The 11,353-nt window shown below is 42.9% G+C and overlaps 1 protein-coding gene across 2 annotated transcripts; it reads left to right on the forward strand.

Annotated features, from left to right (window-relative positions):
- The first annotated feature begins 41 nt into the window (after positions 1-41).
- LOC109925694 lies at positions 42-7,442 on the forward strand. Of its 2 annotated transcripts, none has more exons than XR_007266114.1 (4): positions 42-280; positions 1,297-1,420; positions 3,146-4,072; positions 6,159-7,442. XR_007266114.1 is itself a non-coding variant. In XM_020525612.2 (4 exons), exons 2-4 carry the CDS (start codon positions 1,331-1,333, stop codon positions 7,328-7,330), a joined length of 1,407 nt encoding a protein of 468 aa, XP_020381201.1. In that variant the 5' UTR covers positions 42-280; positions 1,297-1,330; the 3' UTR covers positions 7,331-7,442. The 2 variants fall into 2 exon arrangements, 1 of the variants encoding a protein (XP_020381201.1); XM_020525612.2 differs by having other exon boundaries at positions 3,928-4,072.
- Positions 7,443-11,353: the final 3,911 nt, after the last annotated feature.

Below are 11,353 nucleotides of genomic sequence, written 5' to 3' on the forward strand. Positions count from 1 at the left end.
GTGTGTGGGAGCGCGCACGCTGCCTTTCCCTGCGGTGTGTGGGAGCGCGCACGCTGCCTTTCCCTGCGGCGTGTGGGAGCGCGCGCGCTGGGCGGGAGATTGTCCGCCAGTTGGGCGATTCCTAACGTATTTTTTATTTTAAAAACCAAACCTGGTTCGGGGGCGAACCTCCCCCCACCGTCTTAGCGGAACTCTCCGGAGCGGCTTTTACCTCAGAATTTCCAGCTTGGGATCGCGCCGTGCTAAATGATACTTAATGTGTTTATATTTTTAATTTCAGGTGATTCTCCCAAAATCCAAACCCCTTCCGCCGGGATGAAACCGGATTGTTTTGTTCGAGCAGCCGGCAGAATCTGCCGGGAATGGCCGTTCGGCCCTTCTGCGCCGTACTAGCCCACCCACTGAACGGTCTATCCAGTTCTGCTCTCTTTCCCCCGATTCCCCCACAGTCCAGGGGAGTCCACGTTCTTCAAGTCTCTATCCCATTCTCTCGGTATTTTTGGAAATAGTCCTCTTCGAATCTCGTTCAGGTGGCAACGATGTGTTGTGTCAATGGATACCGTCTCCTCATCTTGCCCCCTTGGGTTCTTTGGGGTGGTTTCCCCTTTCAATCCATGCTCCTCTGGTCGTTGATCCCTTCCCCATGCGCATGGCCCTCAATAATTGCACCGTCTTGCTCAACTGATCAACAAAGGAAAATGTCCGTCATGGCGTTCCACCACCCCCCACCTTCCGTTAAATGTCCCCCTCTTCCCCGCCCGGGCAAAGTGGGGGGGTGGAAATTGAACGTTAGCACTTCCGCATGACTGGATATTCAATCCCTTGAGCATCGTCGCAAATTTGGATTTTCCAACCCGCCCCCCCGCAACGCTGCTAACTGTGGGATCTTGCTGTGCTCAAATTGGCCACCGCCTTGCCATGGCGGCTGCACTTCACAAATGGGATGCCCCAAGGAGGTGTTGAATTGCAAGTCCCCCTTTTTATTTTTGGATTTCGCCCGGCATCCCCTCCAATACCTCAACCCCCCCCAAACTAAAATGCCAATTCCTCCCACATCTTCCCACCATTGACCTCCCAACCCATGTGCCATTTCACCCCCATGAACCCTTGACTCCAATAAAAACCCCTTCACCCTGCCTGTTGGGTTAATGTCTGTATGCGATGTTGGGGTCAATGGACCCCATTAGTCAAATGGGTGAAGTATTTCTGACCTGCTTTCCGGAAACAAAGGCCTAAAGGATTGTTGTGTATCGCACAGTATAATGTATCTTGATTTATTTGTGAATTTTGTTTCAGCCTGCCCTCTGTCAACGAACATTCTTGATCATCCATGAAACGCACAAAGAAGTTTGGAAAGCCAAAGGTGGAGGAATGTGACACTTGGTTGGACACAAGGGAGCTGAGGAGGAGGAAAGTGGAGGTTTGTGTTTTTGGGGTTGATGTTACTTTGTTGAAAGTTGCATAACACAAATCATGTTTTTCTCCCCATTTGGATTTGGAGAGAGTACAGAAGAGGTTTACCAGGATGCTGCCTGGATTAGAGGGTATGAGGCATAAGGAGAGGATAGAAAAACTTGGGTTGTCATGCAGTTAATGGCAGGACCCTGAACAGCATAGATGTACAGAGGGATCTTGGGGCTCAAGTCCATAGCTCCCTGAAAGTGGCCACACAAGTAGATAGGGTGGTAAAGAAGGTGTATGGCATGCTTGCATCTATTGATCAAGGCATTGAGTACAAGAGTCAGGATGTCATCTTGCAGCTTTATAAGACTTTGGTTAGGCTGCATTTATAGAGTATTGTGTTCTGTATTGGTCGCCACATTACAGAAGGATGTGGAGGCTTTGGAGAGGGTGCAGAAGAGGTTTACCAGGATGCTGCCTGGCTTAGAGAGTATGAGCTATAAGGGGAGGCTAGAAAAACTCCGGTTGTTTTCTCTGGAGGCTGAGGGAAGATTTGATGGAAGTCTTATAAAATCATGAGATGCATAGAGAGGGTTGATGGTCAGAATCTTTTTCCAAGAATTGAAATGTCTAATACTAGGGGACATGCATTTAAGGTGAGAAGGGAGAAAGTTCAAAGGAGGATGTAAGGGGCAAGTTTTTTACACAGAAAGTGGTAGGTGTCTGGATCATGCTGCTAGGGGTGGTGGTGGAGGCAGACACGATAGGGGCTTTTAGATAAACACATGAATATGCAAGGAATGGAGGGACATGGACCAAGGAGACACAAAAGCAATTGGTTTAGATTGGCATCATATTCGGCACAACTTTGTGCGGCGTTCCTGTGTTGTACTGTTCTGTGTGGTGCAATTTCAAATTGATGACTGAGAATCACTCCAGTAAAGCATCTTGGAGCATTTAACAATGTTAAAGGCACTATATAATCGCAAATTTTCACTACTCACTGGGCTGCTTGTAATGTGTAACTGATCTCCTAATTATTCAGCAACTCATTCTCTGTAAAATTGACTGAGGATGTATTTACTTTCCACCTAGCAATATTGTCCCAGTTTTGGAGTCAAAGCATGAGCTGATTATTCATAGTTGTATAAGTTGGATGAGTGATCTTGTTCCATTCTATTTATTTCTAGTTTCTGTACATTATGCCTTAGTATTTCAAATAGGTATTACAGATAGAACACAGGAAATACTCCTGTCTGATCAAGTTAGGGTTGAAACTTCTCCATCCAAGCATAGCAAACTACAGTGCAGAAGGACACTATTTGGCTACCCATGCTTAAACAGTCTCTTTTGAGGGAGGAGAAACAGGAATTGTTGGAGAAGCTCAGCAGGTCTGGCAGCGTCTGTGGAGAGAGAGAAACAGAGTTAACGTTTCGAGTCCAGTCACCTTTCTTTAGAACAGAGTTCTCTAGAAGGGTGACTAGACTCGAAACGTTAACTATGTTTCTCGTTCAACTAATGTTGCTCCAGCAATTTCAGTTTTTAATTTCAGATTTCCAGCATCTGCAGTGTTGTGTTTTATCTTTTTGAGGAAGCAGTTGTGTTTAGCATCACACCACCTGAATTTTGTCCATATTGGGAAGTTCTTCACCCACAAGCATGTGCTTTTTAGAAATATTTATGGAATTGTCTTCGAGATCCAACAACTCTTTTCCTGAAACAATTTCTCCTCGCCTCCCAATAGATTTTCGTAGGATCCCCACCAAGCGAAAGAGGCTATTCAGCCCGTCGAGTCTGCATCATCACTCAGAAGAGCATCCCACCCAAACCCAGTCGCCCATTGCAACCCTGCATCCACCACGGTCAATCCACCTAACCTGCACATCTGGGAGGAAACCGGATCAACTAGCAGAAACCCAAGCAGACACCGAGAGAATATGCAAACTCAAAATCTTCTGCTCATGATTTTGAATGTGTTTTAGTGTTATTACCTCAGGGAATTTTTTTTCTCTCTCTATCAGAGCATCTCATCATCATCTCATTTACATCACCTCCCAACCTTTGCTCCAAGGAGAATAGTTTAAACTTTTCCAACTATTCCTCCTAACTGAAGTCCCTTTTCCCTGATAAAATATTTTTTAAAGCCTTTACCTCTTTGCTGGTAAGCCATTTAGCGGTTGGAGGGTGCCTAGAATCTTTGGAATTCTCTACCAGGGAGGGCTGTGGAAGCCTAGTCATTGAGTGAATTTGAGGCAGAAGTTAATAGATTAAGGAATTTAGGGATAATGTGGAAATATGGCATTGAGGTAGAAGATAGCCATGATCTAGTTGAATGGTGGACCTGGTTTGAGGGGCCAAATGGCCTACTACTGCAGTTTCTTATGAAATCTGGTGACATGAATCATCCACAATACTCTACCTGAAGCCTAAGCAGTACATAAATGATCTGTTATTGTCTCTGATCTTCTCAGTTCGTGCTGATGACAAGTTATTCCTAATTTGTTTTATTTTTAAATTTCTTTTCAGTCCCATTTCATTTCAAAGCTGCTGTATCCGCTGTCCAGAAGGAATTACACTGTTGAAGTTCCTCTAAATTTCACTCAGACGAGGGCTCCTCAGCAGTGCGTCAAACAGACAACAGTCTCTTCCTTTTTCTTACCAAAGGCTAAAGGTATGGAAGCCTACTTTGCTATGTGTCATTGAGATAGCCGTGGGGAGTAACGTAAATTCAAGCCGTATTCAGCAGTGCTGAGTTGGTGGAATCTGAGCAGTTCCTCATGGACTCTATGGTATACACTGTTTGAGAAAGTTATCTAGTACACATTAAGTGGTGCAAGAAACTGAAAGGGCTTCAAGAGAATCTCAGTAGGTCTGGTAGCAACTATAGAAAGAAAACAGAGTCAGTGTTTAGAGGTCAAAACGAGTCTTTGCAGATGTCATGAGATGAATCCTCATCATTAGAATGACATTTGCCAGTTGCCGAATGAAGACAGAATGAAGACATTCAGCCCATTGTGCCCATTCTGGCTCTTTGAAAGAACTGTCCAATTAGTCTCGTGTCCCCCATTTTCTTTTATCCACGTCCCAGTAATTTTTTTCCCCTTCAAATATTTATCTAATTCCCATTTGAAAGTTCCTATAAAATCTGCTTCCACTGCCCATCCAGGCACTGTGTTCTAAATCACAACAACTCACTGAGTAAAATAAAATCTCTTAATCTTCTTTGTCAATCAGTATCCCTCTAGTTACCAACACTGGAAAGTTTCTCCTTATTTACTCTATCAAAACTCCTCATAATTGTGAATTGAATATACCCTTAATCTTCTGCTCCAGGTAGAACAATGCCCATTGAATCAATGGTGTTTGTGTCTGATTTTTTTTTGAAGTTACTCATTGCTTTGTTCTTCTATGAAATGCTTACTTCACAAATAATAATATATAACCACTCCACCTCGGCAACTGGCAAATGTCATATGACTTCTCAAAGTCATCTGAATCACTCCCAATTATCAGATTCTCTTTCTTCCTTGCTAATGTAGGAAATTGTGGGATGTTTGGAACCTAAGTACGAAGTGCCTGTATGAACCAACAAATAACCGTTGTTTTTCCAAAAATATACACTATTCATAAAATGGGTAAAAGTACATTTTATACCCAAGTTGACTTTATACAAGTGCGAAAAGGTCAGTTTCTTTCTGTACAGTACGTGGCAACACATTTACAATTACAGCTTCTATTCACAATATTTCATGGCAAGCCTACAGCATGAGGGGCTTTATACAGTTACCAACCACATGCCTCAGATAAGTGACCTTTCTCCGCTGAGACTCTGCAGCTGCACCCCAAGCTTTTAATGCATCCCTTGGCACCTAGTTCCGGCCTGAATTAGCAGACAGCCTTAAAATAAATTAGAAAAACCGAAATTATGCTGGAGAAACTCAGCAGGTCTGGCAGCATCTATGGGAAGAAAGCAGAATTAACATTTCGAGTGCAGTCACTCTTCATCAGAACATCAGATCAGTTCTGATGAAGAGTCACTGGACTCGAAACATTAACTTTGCTTTCTTCCCACAAATGTTGCCAGATCTGCTGAGTTCATCTAGCAATTTCTGGTATTGTTTCAGATGTCCAATATCCACAATTCTTTGTTTCAGTAAAATAAATTAGTTGATTTCCTGTGGTGTTCCTTTGCAGTCAGCTTGGGTGTCTGCACACAGTAAAAAATATCAGTTACTAATAGTTGGTTTTCTGGTGGGAGATCAGGTAGAGGCTATCTGCAGTGTTCCTAGTCAAGGTAGGCTTGTGGCTGCATTCACAAAATGAGAACCATTAAGTGGAAGTCAGACCCGTCTTGTACCAAGTCCTGTTCTATAGCAAGATTCCAGAGTTATTACAATTAGGAATTTAGAAGAAAATCCTTTCCTAGTAGCTAGTGGGAATGTGGAACTCACTCCCACAGGGATGGGTTGAGATGGATAGTGTTGATATATTGAAAGGGAAGCTGGATGAACAAATCATGGAATAAGGAAGGGAAGATATGTTGATAGGATGAAATTAAGTTAGGGACGAGATGAGGCTTGTGTGGATTAGGAATAACGGCACAGAGCAGAGGAGGTGAATACCCTGTTTCTGTGCTGTAAATTTAATGTAGCTATATTTTGTAAATTCACATTGGTTAGACAGTGAGGAGTAACAATTGAAGTGGTCAATAATAATGATAAAAATCCCAGTTTCTCTTTATCATTTATTCTTCACAGGTAAACTAGCACACACCTCACAAACATCAGTCCTGAGTGCTGTGGGTGCTGCCTCCCCAAATTCTGTCATTGAAAAGGGAACATACACAGATCAGCCTGAGCTGATCACTGGCAATTGCAGAGACAACTTTGGCAGCTCCACTCCTGTGGACCACCAGGAGAGGTTGCCATCAATCTTAAGCACTGTCCACTACAGCTTTGAGAGACTGCCTCTTTGTGGAACTACACATGGCAACAGTACCCTCATTCTAAATGAGCAAAGCCACCAGATATTGGAGGAAAGACAGCATTCCTGTCTTAAAGATGGTGCCAACATAAATATTGTTAAGTCTGAGCTCCCATCTGCACATGATGCAGGAGTAACATATGCATCTGTTGACACTTCGAGTGAGCCTCCTGATGATTTTACTCAGCTGGATTTCACTCAAGACTTGCAAGGAAATCGAGTTATCTCGCACACGAAGGCGATCAGATCACCAGGTGTGAATTACGTATCATGCAAGGGAATGCCTGTTGCTGATGGGAAATCCACTGACTTACCTCCTGCTGAGTCAGAAATCCTGTGCACGCAGAGTTTTGAAGCAGGGTTACTTGGCATGCTTACTTCCACACAACAAACTGTGGACAGACAAAAGAAGTTATCGAAAAGGAAAGCGGTGGCACATTTGCCCAAGAAATTAAACTCTGATTGTTACAAAGATATATTTCCAGAGAACAAGGAAAATGTCTTTGGGTCCATGTTGAACTTGAATCCAAAATCTTTAAAAAGACCACCGCTGTCACCAGGAACCACCTCACTTCTACGCTGTCAGAATGTACCCCAAGGTACTGAGGCTTTCCAACAGCCTAAAACTGCATGCAGAGATGAGAATGTGCTGTCATTCCTGTTCAGCCAAGACTCTCAGGGAAACAGAGTCATCTCCCACCGGTGCACAGACAGCAGGTGTGGAGCAGTCTTTTCCGACAACCAGAACTCTCCATTGGGCCCTTGCAGCATTGACATCAGCGGGAACACAAGCTGTAATGTTCCTCTGAAAAGGAAGCTGCATCATTCAGGCCTCTGTTGTGAATCACCCTGCATGGCACAGTCAAAATACGATGACATGTTCTGTCCACAAGCAGATTTGCTGTTTACACAAGATTCTGAAGGCAATGCAGTGATCAAACATTGATAAGGGTGGATGTATTGACTGTTATTTTGTTTCTTTGGTTGCCTCCTTTCTCCCTCATGTCCTGTAGGCAAACTGAAGACATTATAAACAAATAAAGATTTTTCTAGTGAAATCAAAACTTGTACTCAATGTGCAGCATTTAAATTGTGTACAAATTCAACCAAGCATGCAATAAAGCACCTGAGCATTTCATCTCCTGCCTGCCCCCTTTCACAGATATTCTACTTTTAAACTGAGGATTCATGTTACAAATACCAGATCTATACTGTGCAAAAGTGCAGGGACAGTTGCTTAACTCTACTTATCTCCCATCCTAGAGACTCCCAGTGTCAGTGTTGAGGGGGTGCTGTACAGTCAGAGGTGTTGATTTTTGAATGCGTTGTTAAACTGAGGACCTTGTAAATGCAAAAGATACCATAGCACTGTTTCAATGAAGAGCATTGGAGTTCTCCAATGTCTTCAGTGTCCTGCTCAGTATTTAATCCCTCAACCATTACTAACGTAGGTATCTGGCCACGATCATGCTGTTGTTTGTGGTATCTTGGCTGCATGAAATTTGCCTGGAGTGTTTCCTACACTATAACAGTGACTTCACAAGCACTGCATTAGCTATGAAACGTTTTTGGACATCCTGAATTGTATGAATGCAGGTCTTTTCTCTAAGGATAGCTGGCATGGGGAATAGGTGGTGCCTCATTGGTGCTTTACATACGAACAACAGTGAACAGGGAAAGATCCCTGGCCCATCCACAAGACTGTAAGGTATGATACAAGAGCAGAATTAAGCTGTTTGGTCCATCGAGTCTGCTCTGCCATTCTATCATGGCTGATACATTTCTCAACCCCATTTTTCCTGCCTTGACCCCCATATTAATAAAGAATCTATCTCTGTGTTAAAGACATTCAATGACTTGGCCTTCACAGCCCTCTGCAGCAATGAGTTCCACAGATTCACCACCCTCTGGCTAAGAAATTCCTCTATATCTCAATTCTAAAGGGCTATCCCTTCACTCTGAGGCTGTGCCCTTGGTCCAAGTCTCTTCTACTAATGGAAACATCTTCTCCACCTCCAATCTATCTTGGCCTCTCAGTGTTCTGTAAGTTTGAATGAGATCCCTCCCTCATCTTTCTAAACTTCTATCAAATACAAACCTAGAGTCCTTAATTACTGCTCATTTTACAAGCCTTCATCCCCAGGATCATTCTCATAAACCTCAGGACCCTCTCCAACGCCAGCACATGCTTCCTTAGATACAGGGCCCAAAACCGCTAGCAGTATTCGAAATGTAGCCTGACGAGAGCTTTCTACAGCCTCAGAAGTACATCTCTGTTATTATGGCAATGTCTTTTGTTACTTCAGTTAAGCAGAAATATTGGAGAAAAGAGGTTTGAGAGGAAACTTGAAATTATCAAAATCATTAGGGGTTCGGACAGTTGATAGGTTCCCACTTGGTGAAAGGTTGAGAACCAGAGGTGCACGTTTGAGGTGATTGGTAAAAGAAGCAATGGTGACATGAAGAAAAACTTTTTCACGCAGCAAGTGGTTAGGATCTGGAAAGCATTGCTTGAGCGGTTGGTGAAGGTGGGTTCAGCTGAGGCTTTCATGAGGGAATTGGATCATTATTTACAAAAAAAAACTAGGGCTGTGGCATTTTAGTGATTAGCTCCTGAAGAGAGAGAGAGCACAGATGTGACAGGCTGAATGACCTCATGTCCTATATCAATTTCTTTGATCACAATAAATGCCATGCACACTTCTGCTGTAATCTCCTTAATAAACCCAGAGCAATATTGGGGAATGGATGTTAGATCTTGAAATCAAAGGTGTCAAATTCCCTACCATCAACATCCCTCACATTGAGCTGCAGAGTCACATATTTCAAATCTCTGAGGAGCAACAGTGGTAATGTCAGTGTGATTCACTGTGAGCTCAGTGTAAGTCCCCATGAAGAACAAAAGTGAAAGCAAGTCGCGGCAAGGAATCAAGGCAGTGCATCACATTTACATGAGTAAGTTATGCCCTGCAGTGTGAAAATGCCGGTTTAAGATGAAAATAAATTGATCCGCAATTTATGGAGTTACGGGAGGAGCCAAATGAAGTAAACTGTTCGTCTCCAAATCTCTGTCATGGAATCTTATTGTACCAAAGGAGGCTGTTTGGCCTACTGTGTCAGTATGTGCCCATTGGAAAAGCTTCCCAATTAGGCTCACCAGATTCCACCTACTCTTTCCACAGCTGTGCAAATTTCAGTATCTCATTCCCTGTTGAAGGGGAAGGGATTTCTATTGAATCTGCTTTTCCTGCCATTTTAAGCAGCACATGCCAGATTTATGGTGTTAAAAAAATTCTCACCCCTTCCTCTAAGCCCCCAGTTCTTTTCTCATTAAGTCCAACATGAAATTTGGGAGAAACCGATGAGAATATGGAATTCACTACCATAGGGTGTGATATGGGAGAATTGTACATATGCATTCGATGGGGAGCTACAGAGACACACGAGGGGAAAAAGCAAAGATGAAGAGGGGATGGCATGAAGCTCATGTGAAGCAGGAACAGCATAGAACAGATGGGCCAAATGGCCTGTCTTTTTGCTGTGGTCTTGTAACGCCAAATATGCATTTATTTTACTGATTTCTAATGTTTTCTGGAATGCAGTTCCATGAATGCTATCAGAATGAATGCTTCTAAACCTTGTACAGTCTCATTCTTTATATGGAGAGAAGTCTCTTGAGCTGATAAACCATGTGGAATCACAACTGTGCTCAATTTTGTGATGATATGCAGGCTTTTACTAACATAATCAGGAAGAAAATCTGTCACTGTTTACCCTTCCTGTTCCTGTTTTAGGCTAGTTATTTGCACTTTCTGTAGTGAGATGAGTTAACATTTACCCATGACACTGTTGTAGCAAACTCATCTGTGATATGATTCTGCACTGTTAAAATGCTACCACCAGGTAGCCTTAGTGAGCTATCAATTGTTAGCATTCCCTTCAGTGGCAATAGTAGTTTGATAGTATTTGCTGCAATGACTTGTATTATATAGCTTTTTTTTTGTATAAGCCATTGCTTCCCAGGAACATTGTCAGACAAAATTTGACCACGAGCCACATAAGGGTTGTTGGAGGACAGGTGACCAAAAGCTTGGCCAAAGTGAACTTAAAAGAAAAAAAGACGTGGAGAGATTTAGGGAGCTAATTCCAGAGGTCAAGGCTAAGACAGCTGAAGAGACAGCCTCCTGTGATGGAGCATTATAAATCTGAGATGAGCTAGAGGCCAGATTTGGATGACTGCAGAGACTTTGGAGGGTTGTAGATATAAACTCCATCTATGCTCCCTGCCAGTTGAGAATGTGTCAGGTTAGTGGGATAATGGTAATATCACTGAAGTAGTAATCTACTAGTAATTAAGAGTCAACCACATTGCTGTGCTTCTAGAGTCACATTGTAGGCCAGACCAGGTAAGGGTGGCATTTTCCTTCCCTAAAGGACATGAGTAAACCAGTGAGTTTTTCCAACAATTGGCAATGGATTCTTAATTACCAATTTTTATTGAATTCAAATTCCTCTACCTGCCATAGCAGGATTTGAATTTAGGTCCCCGGAATATTACCAAGGTCTCTGGATTAACAGTCTAACCGTAATACCTTTAGGCATTGCCTCCCCATGCTCTGGGGATGCACGGTAGCCTTCAGAACTTAAATTCAATCGATAAAATATTTGGATTGAAAGATAATCTCAGTAATGTTAATCACAAAACTATCATTGATTGTTGTAAAAACTCATTTGGATCACTAATGTCCTTGAGGGAAGGAAATCTGCTGTTCTTGCCTGGCCTGGCCTACATGTGACTGTAGACCCACAGCAATGTGGTTGATGTTTAACTGCCCTTTGAGCCCTTCTCGGTAAACCACTCAGTTCAAGGACAGTTAGGGATGGCCAACAAATGCTGGCCTTGCCAGTGATGCTCACATATCACCAATGAATAAATTACAAAAAGAGACAAACAGGGTGCATGACAGTC

Source organism: Rhincodon typus, chromosome 45 (assembly GCF_021869965.1).
Source record: "Rhincodon typus isolate 14 chromosome 45, sRhiTyp1.1, whole genome shotgun sequence".
Lineage (NCBI taxonomy): Eukaryota > Metazoa > Chordata > Chondrichthyes > Orectolobiformes > Rhincodontidae > Rhincodon > Rhincodon typus.